General features: G+C 36.5%; 1 protein-coding gene across 2 annotated transcripts in view; it reads right to left on the reverse strand.

Annotated features, from left to right (window-relative positions):
- Nucleotides 1-12409, reverse strand: part of LOC306863509 (catenin delta-2-like) — a gene marked incomplete at its 5' end in the record, with an annotated part of 323056 nt that overhangs the window by 186867 nt on the left and 123780 nt on the right. For both annotated transcript variants that reach the window (XM_079406884.1, XM_079406883.1), the window contains 2 exons: nt 3324-3440; nt 4189-4223. In XM_079406884.1, coding sequence (XP_079263010.1) covers nt 3324-3440; nt 4189-4223 — 152 coding nt within the window. The remainder of the gene's footprint in view (nt 1-3323; nt 3441-4188; nt 4224-12409) is intronic.

The raw sequence follows: 12409 nt of genomic DNA on the forward strand, positions 1-12409 counted from the left end.
TTAAAAAATGGAAGGCAACGTGCCATTGTTTTAATTTGCTTAATTATATTAATGTTTAATTTGAAATAAATTCATCACATGCCACGATGCTGGAAAATTCCACTGCTAATTATTTTAATTACTCATTTACTACAAATGCAACCAGGATGCAAATAGGGAATTTGGCCTGGGAGAGAGAGAATAAATACAAAAATGGGGATATGTATTCTTTTTCCAAACAAAATTTCAGTAAACACAAAAATAATATTACAAATTAGTTTCATACAGTTATCAACAAAATGTAAGCAGCCTACTGATAACCTTTCTATATTTTACAATCACAAGACAAATATTTTGCGCTTTGTTTAATTTGTCTGAAAGATAATAAATAGTTGTTTCACTTGCCATGGTATCAAGAAGATGCTTGACAACATTTTGCATAATTACAGGCTGTTAAGTTAACTAATGGATGGAATAAACTTGTACTGGAAATATATAATCTCATCAAAGAAATGCATTGACTTATTGACTATTATATAAAATATCACTAGAGGCTATACCTCTACTTTGTTACTTCCTATGATGAATGATTTCAAAAGGATCTATTTTTTATATTCTTTTACAAGACTCACAACAGCAGAATCATCATACTGCTTTGACTCAGTACGAGAAAGAGGGTGACATGGATATATAATATAATAAGACGAAACCTATGGAAACAAATGGAAACGCTGACATTACACATAGCAGGCACTGAGACGGATGCCTTCAAGACATCAATCTTTTTCTTATTCCTGTTATGCTTAGATCACTAATGCATTCGGAACGAGTCGGGGACAAGCTCCATTCAAAGAATAAAGCCTCTGGGTCACGGAGGTCAATGTTTGTTGGCTGTCAGATAATATGTAAAAGCGTGTCCACATCAGACACCTCCACAGGGTTCCACCTACTTTATTTCGACTCACCCTGCTATCAGATAAATTATTGAAAGCCACTCTGTCCTTAGCAAAACGTTAGAGCTCACTGTAATTCCAGCCCGTTATAGTAAATATACTTAGTTTCAATACATAATTCATGGGCTGTTATGTTCGGCTGTGGTGTTCTAACGCCTGAAGCCCAGAGAATGTTGTGGTGGAGATGTCTATTCAGCGGAGGCGTTATCTGTTTTGATTATTTCGACTTTAAAGCGGGAATTGGATTGCAAAAACCTGTGGCATTTTTCTCTTGTCACCGACCTTAACAGAAAGCGCAAAGTCAATAACTTATTTAAAAGCCACTTTGAACTCTGAAAAAGATCAATGACATGCAACTTTCTGGGAGGAGATTAGGACAGTTTTCGGTGAAGTAATATATCCTCCATAAAACAGATGCTTAAGCCTTTGTTCTTAATCTAGCCAAAAAAAAAAAAAGAAGAGGAGAAAAGGTGAAATGCAGGACAGGGTTGTAAAGTTACACTTTAAAATAGAAAAACATGCTGACGTTCAGAGATTCCAGTCAATCTTGCAGCGGTAACAAACATCATGGTCAGCTATCATCTTAATTTTAATAATTATTAAAAAAAAAAGTCAGGATGATACTCAAATTGGTTGCAAATAAACATACTATTTCAGTCTTATTTGACTTCAAAATTTCATGTTTAATTCAATGTGTTCTTCAACATTAGAAAAATAAATAATGTGTTTTTTCAAGTTGTTCAAGCTTGACTTAAAATGATACATTGTTTGAACTATAGTTTGATAGTAAATATTTATGAATGAATATTTATGAAAATATTTATGTTATCTCAATGAATTTTAAGTTGTCATAACTAATTACAGCAGCATTTTTACAGTGTACTTTTGTTTTATTTGTTTTATTTTTTTCTGTCATCTTGTTTTGGTGTCTGGGAACAAAGTATAGTTGGTGCTTTGGGTTTAAGAAAATTGCAATATAAATCAAATTATTTATTTATGTATTTATTTATTATTATTACACTGCTACATATAAAACTGCTACATGCTATATTTTACTGTCAGGGAAAGCCAAACATGCAGAAGGACTCACCAAAAAAGTAAACTTCTTTCATCATTTATTCACTCTCACCAGTTACAGTACATTTATTAGATATTTTGAATAATAAAAGGGTTCAAACAATTTTGGATTTCCATTGTGTTATACATTTTTCTGTGTTCTGGAAAAAAAAAATTGTCATAAAGGTTGGAAGGACATGAGGGTTGAGTAAATGATTGACAGACTTTTCAGTTTTGGGTGAATTATTTCTTTATCAGGTTTTATTTGCATATAATGGAGATTTATTTGCCCACGACATACAGAATACAGTATATTATAGCAACAGACTTCTGTCCGCTTGTTCTGGCACACAACTTCCAGTTCTGCGGTCTTAATTTAACATGGCATGCAGCCAGATGTAGTTTCACAAAATGACAAAAATAAAAAAGCTATTACCATCCCTAAATAAAACGCTTTACGTGCAATGCACAACATAACAGGAAGCTTAATTATCAGAACTGACATAATAAAAGCAATGTACATCACATTAATCTTGACAGATGTTCTTAGTTATGTTCAAAATGCATATACAAAGTGAGACAAACGGTTGTCTTTTACAGTTATAGATGTGAAAAAGGCTGTTTCCTAATTTTCAATGTGTCAAGGAGATATGGTTACAGTTGCTGCACATGTATTCAGTACTTTTTTTTTGCATCAGTATATTTCTATTCATTAAACACAGAAAATATAATGCAATATAATTTATATGCAGAAAAATATATTTCCCCTTACAATTCTCAAGCATTTATAAGCCACGCACAGTATGCCTGACAACATATTTAAAATATATTTGTGCACCTTATAAGAAGAAAGAACAAAGACATTTTTCCAAACAGAACAACTGTGCCATTTTTTAGACTAGAAATGTTCTGCAATTGTGTAGAGAGTCAACATTCTCTTTTTTGCCGAAAGGCTCTGTCTGGAAATAATTTCACATTATTGCAGTAACTAGCCCTAGATTCCTTGATGCACCAGTTATCATATTCACCATCGATATCAAAGATGCCGTTTAGAAACCCATCCACTGAATAGACACACACCCTTTTTCAAAATCCCACCTTCTCATATAGGTGCTGCTCTGTTGATTGACAGTAAATGCTCTTCTTTTAAATGAATGCAGACATCAATAGTGTGACTCTCAGTCAGGTTGTCAAGTTGAAATCAATGGTGAAAATCTCTTCGCTAATTGGTAGGATTAGGCTTTTGTTTCTTTAATAAACAATGCTCCAACATAAAGCAAACTCAAGCACTCCAAAAAAACTATTGTTGAATAAGCAATTGTGATGGTTACTCACTATCAGCTGTGGTATATTCCTGATGATCCAAGATCCCAGACTCCTGTAAGGAGCGGATACACGAATCCACCAGTTCCAGACCAGTGTTTAGTTCCTCCTCAATGTCTTTCTGTCCATCTGGGAAAAACAGGGAGAAGGTTAATCACACATGCACTACAAATACTTCCTGAAGCCTCATTCGTCACATTTGGGCTCTGACCTCTTGACCTTTTCCTATCACTTGCTCACTAAGCATCCAGGCTGAGATTGAACTTAATTGGCTGTTTGGATGACCCTGTTAACCGGCGTGCTGCTTGTTCTGTGTCAGGACTGACTGCCAGCTCTTCCAGGGCCAGTGTGGCGTAATTTTCCAAGGGATAAAGGGTTACACAAGCTCCCCAAGACATAAGATTAACCTCTCAACTGGAGCAGCACCCATATGGCCAGAGAGCAGGACGCTAAGCTGGGATTCGTAATTGTTTAGACACATATGAGAGTGATGCAGACTGGATGTGTTGGGTTAAAGATGATTAGAGCAAGCACACTAGAACTGCAACAATGAATCTGTAAAACTGCTAAAAATGGATAATGAAAATACTCAATAAGGAATTTAATGAATACTATAGAAGGTTATTTTAAAACCGGTATACAGTAATCTATATACAGTATTTAAAACTTAATTTTTTTCTTCTATCCAGACCTTTAATGTGCGTACAGCACATTTTACATCAGTTTTCGAATACTGAAATTCATAAAGATGATGCAATGAACCTGAATGCAGCAGCACAACTAATTCAGCCTAGTTATGAATTTTCCACAAAAAAGCCTGACAACAAAATTTCAAAAATCATTAAAAAATAAATAAATAAATAAATATGCCATTTACCTTGGGTATTCCAGCGATACTGCTCATCGGCTGAACTGCAAATAAGAAAAATAACAGTTGGAGTCACACTCACACTCATATTTCACACACTAGCATGTACAGTATCTCACAGAAGTGAGTACTCCCCTCACATTTTTGTAAATATTTATAACTTTTCATGTGACAACACTGAAGAAATGACACTTTGCTACAATGTAAAGTAGTGAGTGTACAGCTTGCAAAACAGTGTAAATTTTCTGTCCCTTCAAAATAACTCAACACACAGCCATTAATGTCTAAACCGCTGGCCACAAGTGAGTACACCCCTAAGTGAAAATGTCCAAATTGGGCCCAATTAGCCATTTTCTCTCCCCGGTGTCATGCGACTCGTTAGTGTTACAAGGTCTCAGGTGTGAATGGGGAGCAGGTGTGTTACATTTGGTGTTATCGCTCTCACTCTCTCATGCTGGTCACTGGAAGTTCAAAATGGCACCTCATGGCAAAGAACTCTCTGAGGATCTGAAAAAAAGAATTGTTGCTCTACATAAAGATGGCGTAGGCTTTAAGAAGATTGCCAAGACCCTGAAACTGAGCTGCAGCACGGTGGCCAAGACCATTCAGCGGTTTAACAGGACAGGTTCCACTCAGAACAGGCCTCGCCAAGGTCAACCAAAGAAGTTGAGTGCACGTGACGCACGTGACGCGACGCTCAGCGTCATATCCAGAGGTTGTGTTTGGGAAATAGACGTATGAGTGCTGCCAGCATTGCGGCAGAGGTTGAAGGGGTGGGGGGTCAGCCTGTCAGTGCTCAGACCATACGCTGCACATTGCATCAAATTGGTCTGCATGGCTGTCGTCCCAGAAGGAAGCCTCTTCAAAAGATGATGCACAAGAGAGCCCGCAAACAGTTTTTGCTGAAGACAAGCAGACTAAGGACATGGATTACTGGAACCATTATCCTGTGGTCTGATGAGACCAAGATAAACTTATTTGGTTCAGATAGTGTCAAGCATGTGTGGCGGCAACCAGGTTAGGAGTACAAAGACAAGTGTGTCTTGCCTACAGTCAAGCATGGTGGTGGGAGTGTCATGGTCTGGGGCTGCATGAGTGCTGCTGGCACTGGGGAGCTACAGTTCATTGAGGAAACCATGAATACCAACATGTACTGTGACATACTGAAGCAGAGACTGAGCTGCAGGGCAGTATTCCAACATGATAACTACCCCAAACACACCTCCAAGACGACCACTGCCTTGCTAAAGAAGCTGAGGGTAAAGGTGATGGACTGGCCAAGCATGTCTCCAGACCTAAACCATATTGAGCATCTGTGGGGCATCCTCAAACAGAAGGTGGAGGAGCGCAAGGTCTCTAACATCCACTAGCTCTGTGATGTCGTCATGGAGGAGTGGAAGAGGACTCCAGTGGCAACCTGTGAAGCTCTGGTGAACTCCATGCCCATGAGGGTTAAGGCAGTGCTGGAAAATAATAGTGGGCACTCAAAATATTGACACTTTGGGCCCAATTTGGACATTTTTACTTAGGGGTGTACTCGCTTTTGTGGCCAGCGGTTTAGACATTAATGAGTTATTTTGAGGGGACAGCAAATTTACACTGTTATACAAGCTGTACACTCACTACTTTGCATTGTAGCAAAGTGTAATTTCTTCAGTGTTGTCACATAAAAAGATATAATAAAATATTTACAAAAATGTGAGGGGTGTACAAAATTTTTAGCTTTGTGTTTTAGTCTCATCTACTCTCTTCCTAGCATGCACTGGGACATAGTTGATATGATTGCTAGTTTTATTTACATTGTTGAGTTTGTTCCCATATTAAAATGATCTTTCAAATGTTTTTAGGTCTTTGAATGGCATTTTAAGGTATTTCTTCCTCATGAGTATTCATGTGATATTGTTAATAGACACTTCAATCCCCATGACATTTTCTCACAGAAAACAAACCATATAAAAACACACAATGAAAGGGAACACTTGGCATATACTCTTATTTTTACAAATGTCAATAAAGGCAGATAAAATAATAAGTAACTGTAATATCAACTTCACAAACCAAGTTTAGTCAAGATATTTAAACTCAAAACCCATCCAAACAATTACTTCATTTTCTAAGTTCACTTTTACAGTGTAAATACTGTTTGTGATTCAAGCTTTGATGTTTTTTTTTCTCTCCGTCTGATACAGTAGAATTGATATGTAAGAGAATAATTGTGAAACCCCCAACATTTCTCATGTCATAACAACCCAACATCGCTGGCAGGAAACTACGGCAGGCTGGGGTGAACTGAGGGTGCCACTTCACATGAATGCAGATGTATTTTCCCTCTCTCCCAGATCTCGGATCAAAGGTTAACCAGGATAACGCTTCCCACCCTTTAGATCATCACTCTAATGAAGATTTCCTATTTATACTGAGAAAGAATACAAATAATGGCGTACAGGCACATAGTGGGAATGAGACTGGTGCAGAATATTGGATTTCCTGGACCATGATCGATGCTACCGGTGCCTGGCTGGGCCAGAGGATGGGGAAAAAAAGAGAGAGAATAGGGATGGAGTTGGCTAAAATCAGCTCTGCTGCGGTTGACTGCCCATCTACTGTATAGACGCCTTCAGGCATAGCATGCTGTGACCCATAATCCTCTGCTGCGGTAGCCTGACAAACTGTTAGAGGGTTTCCTGCATTGAAAAAAGTTTATTTATCAGCGGTAGATCTCTGTACTAGGCGTCATGGGAAAAAAACTGTGTGTGTTTACCAGCAAAACGTCCTACCCCCTACGGAAAACTCTTCTGCTGCCCACCGCTGTCCCCCATCAAGAGACAATTGTGGCCATTTATTCATTCAGCCTATCCTATGGCTACGTTAAACAGCAGGCATTGGGAATATATACCTAAAAAAAGTGGAAATGACTGGGGTGACATTGGAGTGAAGAGAGTTGTTTACAGTGTGTGTCCTTGTTCAAGGACCAAGGGGATCGAGCTATAAAATATAAACCGCAAAGACGACGTCTGGGTCATTTCTGAATCTGAATGTGAAAGAACCTGCATGGTCACAGAAGTGTTCCATTAGACTATGCAGGAAAACACTTATTTATGCTTTAAAACACACACAGATACATTGAGGCCGTGAAGAAGACCTGTTTCATGTGTGTAGTGAATCTAGGAGCAAGTAAATAAAAGATTACGTGGAGTGAGCCGAGGGGACTGAGAGTTGGTTTTTGTTGTTCCTCACTTTTCATAACGGAAACTATTGTTTTTCATGACGTTCAGTTCTGTTAATTGTTCTGTTAACTGCTCATCTTCTGATGGGATACTGTGCTAAAATATTCTTTTTAGCTATGCCACTGATATTTAAAGTAGTTGTTTTCATGTAGTGGCCAGTAATTGATAAATGACAGATATTAAAATTTGAATAATCTTGTCAAAATAAATTAAGTGTGAATTAGATACCTATAAAAGTATGTCTCTTATGCTCACCAATGCTGCATTTATATGATCAAAAACACAATAAAAACCATAATACTGTGAAATATTTTTACAATTTATGCAACTTTTCTATTTTAATATATTTTCAAATATACAGTAATTTATTCCTGTGATGGCAAAGCTCAATTTTAAACAGCAATTACTCCAGTCTTCAGCGTCACATGATCATTAAGAAATCATTCTAATATGGTGATTTGCTGCGTTGAAAACAGGTGTGCTTATTAAAAATTTTGTGAAAATTCTGTAGCAATGTAAATGTCTTTACAGTCACTTTTGATCAATTTAATGCATACTTGCTGAAAAAAGTAGTAAATTATTATTAAATTATTATAATTGTATACTATTTTGTCAAAAAAAAACAGTTTTAAAAGCCTCAAGTGAGCATCACAACATAATAATGTACAGTACAGTATGAAAAATGGATATTCATTCTTAAGATTTGTTAAATATACATCTGAAAGTGTTATTAAATTATTAATTGTAATCTAAAGGTCTAGGTAATCTACATGTAAAAATAGGGGTATACATAACTAACTACTCCACACTAAGTAATAATACTTCACCTAAAACACCTCTAACATCAATGGATAACAATTATGGTACTGCAATACTGTAATTCTTAATCCTTAAAGGGATAGTTCACCAAACAAATTTGATGTTTATCTGCTTACCCCCAGGACATCTAAGATGTAGGTGACTTTGTTTCTTCAGTAGAACACAAATGAAGATTTTTAACTCCGTTACAGTCTGTCAGGCATATAATGGCAGTGAATGGGACCCACAGCTTTGAGAGACAAAAAAAAAAAAACATACACAGAAAAAAACAAATTCAACTCTGCGGCTCGTGACGACACATTGAGGTCTTAAAACATGAAACAATCAGTCTGTGCAAGAAACTGAACAGTATTTATATAATTTTTTTAAATAAATGCGGAAGCGATCTAAACAATGAGTGACATATACGCACGGCGAAGAAGAAGATTGCTTCCACGCATGCATCTACTATGCCAGAGCACGTTGACACGTCACACGCCGGCTGTTGTAAACGCGCTCCGGACAGTTGGACATTGCGCTGGATCAGAGGTAAAAAAATGATATAAAAACTGTTGCACAGACCGATTGCTTCATGTTTTAAGACCTCAATGTATCGTCACGAGCCACAGGGTTTAATTTGGTTTTGTCTGTGTATGTTTTTTGTCTCTCAAACCCGTGGGTCCCATTGACTGCCATTATATGACAAAGATTTTTAACTTAAACCGTTGCAGTCTGATAGATCAGACTGCAACGGTTTGAGTTAAAAATCTTTGTTTGTTTTCTACTGAAGAAACAAAGTCACCTACATCTTAGATGCCCTGGGGGTAAGCAGATAAACATCAAATTTTTGGGTGAACTATCCCTTTAATGCTTTTCACGTACAGTAAATCTATAGCACCACAACAAAATATCACGACATAATATACAACAATGAACATACTGTAGGCAGGTTTAGTACGAATCACAAACAAGCCAGTTCTTCTTAATGGTTCAGTCCATTCTGTCAAGATCCATAAATTGTCTCAAACAAGTCATCAGTCTGAATTGATCCAAGCAATCACTGAGTCATGTACAGTGGTTCTTCAAATACTCACCAAACAGTTTTTGGTTCATAGAAACTCATACAGGTTTGGAAGAACTTGAGGCTGAATATATGATGACAATGTTAATTTTTGGCTTTAAGGAATCAGAACAGTAGCTAGAATCATTCAACAACTTACAATTCCCATCCCTATTCACATGGCAAACCTTTTGAGACAAAATCCTTTCTTCAACTTACTTTTTCATGATATAAGTAGGATTATGCCTACAATATGCTCAATTTCCTACAGAAATAGTGAGATGGCAAATTCTACACGTACAGCAAGTTCTGATAAGGGTTTAGTGACAGGCCTCGGTGTGAACCCCATGAGGACATTTAGCACTAGTGCACTTGGGGAAACGTTACCTCTTATGATCTTACATTTGAAACCCATCTCGAAAGCAAAGGATGGGAGCAAGTTCTCAGCTGACAAAATTATTTTTTCAGCTGCTTGTTTATACAGAGTTTTCACTTTAAATAATGCATGAGTCTGTCATCTGAATAATGAAAATGTTGACTTGTTTGAATGGGAAATGGTTCTAATAATCAAAAGCTACTACTCATGTGCGGAAGGAACGAATGAATGCACCTGAAATTAAATGGTGGTGTGATTCAATAGAAATGCTTCTCTTTTGAAGAAAGAGTTGCTTTGTCAACATTTGAGAGAAAATGACATCAAAGCATAAACCCTGTGCGACAATTTAGACCATTCCTCTTCAGAAAGTCGTTACACTCTCTTAGAGCCAATCAAAAGCGAGGACCGGCGTCAACTGTTGTGTAATGCTGATTATTTTACAGCAGGCCAATATTTGAAATAGCCTGTCTCTCAAACGCACTTCATCACCTCAACAAATCACTTTCACTCCTTATGGCTTGCGGTTTCATTTCCAAGAGGCTTTAACACACAACGAACTCCGTGGCCTAGCAGATTTCAGCTCAAGATGCTGTCACACACCTTCTGTTCAGATGGATGCGCCGGAGCCAGACGCCAGAGAGCAAGGCAGCCAGAACCAGCAGCATGATTGAGGAGCCTGCAGACCTATGACAAGGCTTTTAATTGAAACCTGTTGGCAAGTGCAGACGAGCACATGGCAAGAGACAAATGCATGCTGGGTTGCATGCAAGTGTCAAAACAAGGCAATGGAGGTGTATTATGGGACATAAATTTGATAAAATGTCATGCAACAGTTGCAACAATTCTGCATAGCATTAGTGTTGCATGTTTTTTTGGGGGGAGGGGGGGGGGGGGGGGGGGGGGTCATATTGCGATTTGTTTGCTAAATATTGTGATTTTAACTGCAATGATAAAATTGAATTTTTTTATGCTCAGAAAAAAGTAAAAAAGAAGTAAAAGACACCAAATCAAAAACTAGCGAGTGTGGATTCCTCAGTTTTATTACTAATAAGATGATAATATTATAAATAATAATAATAATAATAATAATAATAATACAATAATAATCATATTTTTTTATATTATTATTATTTATATTCAAAATGTTTACTATTAGAGTATCGATATTAGTACTATTATTAATACTGATAAAATAAACATTGAATATATTATATGGATACATTATAGAATGAATATAATATTCAATAAATATAATATTTAATAATAATAATAATAAAATAATATTAATACTCTTATTAAATAATATATATATATATATATATATATATATATTATGGTAATCTTATCAGTATTATTATTATTATTATTAATAATAATAATAATAATAATAATAAATTTGCAATGTTTATTATAATTAATGACAATAATCCTTATTATTATTGTCCAATTATTATTGTTGTTGTTGTTGTTGTTATTATAATGGTATTATTATTTAAATTAATACAATATTACTATTATTAATATTTGACTTGTTTATTATTAGTAGTAGTATCAATATTATTACTATTATTAATACTGAAATATGAATAATTACTTAAATGTATCAACAACAAAAACAATAATAATATTGCATTTAAAATGTTCATTATAATTAATAACATTAATCCTAATAAGATTAATCATAATAAAATTAATACTACTAATATTTTATTTTAAATATGTATTATTATTATTATTATTTTATTATTCCAGTTTTACATTAATTCATTCATTTTCAGTCTTTCGCAGTTTAATAAATCGCACTAGGCTTCATCACATTTCGATTTTATTTTGATCATTTGTGCAGCACCAGTACATATGAATGCTATTTATGCCATTCTCTCCTTGTAAATACTTGACACCATAAAAGCAGTCAAGCCTGATGCACTAAACCATCTTTGGTGTCGCTCTGCCTTGATCCTCTTGACTGACCGTGATGAGTGTGTCTGTGTCTGTGTGTGTGTGTGCGTTCTCAGATCACAGCAGGCCACGGTCCATCAAGACACCACATAGAATTAGAGCCGTCTAATTCACTTGGATGGATCGGTACACCTTCTACACCCTTCTTTACAGCTGGTCCATTTGGAAAACCCTAGTTACATCACAGATTTAGCAGCGCTCTGATAACTATCTGCTACACGGGCCTCCAAGCAAAGTTGTTCTTAAATACAACATACATTACCCTACCAAATCTAATGAAGCAGCCGTAGTCAGAATAAAAGATGAGACACAATTAACGCTGGACAAATATAACCGTATCAACTGCAGTATACCGGCACAGCTAAATCAATAACAATTACCGCAAGACTGCGCATCCATACGTTACAGATACACTAGACCAAACTAACTGCAATATTAACCTCATTACCACAACATCCATAGTGTAAACACTGACATCCATCCCCGGATGGGTCCTAACAAGAAATAAATATATCTTCACTCAGCCAAAAGCCAGTGACTCTCTGCTTGCCAATGCTGGGCGTCTTGCATAACTCATTCTGAGGTCTTGAATAAGATACAAACCCTCTCATTCATGTCTTTGTGAGAATTAGATTCAGTGGACTCCTTCCAGAATGCTTGATTTAGAGGCCTTTAACTCAGAGACTTTAATTACCTTCGGCTGCCAGTTAAATGGGGGGGGGGGGGGGGGGGGGGGGGTCACTTCTTTTCTATAGGAAAATCTGCCACATGGTGATGTACGGTTAGGTGCCAAACACTGCGTTCCCATGG

This window comes from Barbus barbus (genome assembly GCF_936440315.1).
Source record: "Barbus barbus genome assembly, chromosome: 44".
Classification (NCBI taxonomy): Eukaryota; Metazoa; Chordata; class Actinopteri; order Cypriniformes; family Cyprinidae; genus Barbus; species Barbus barbus.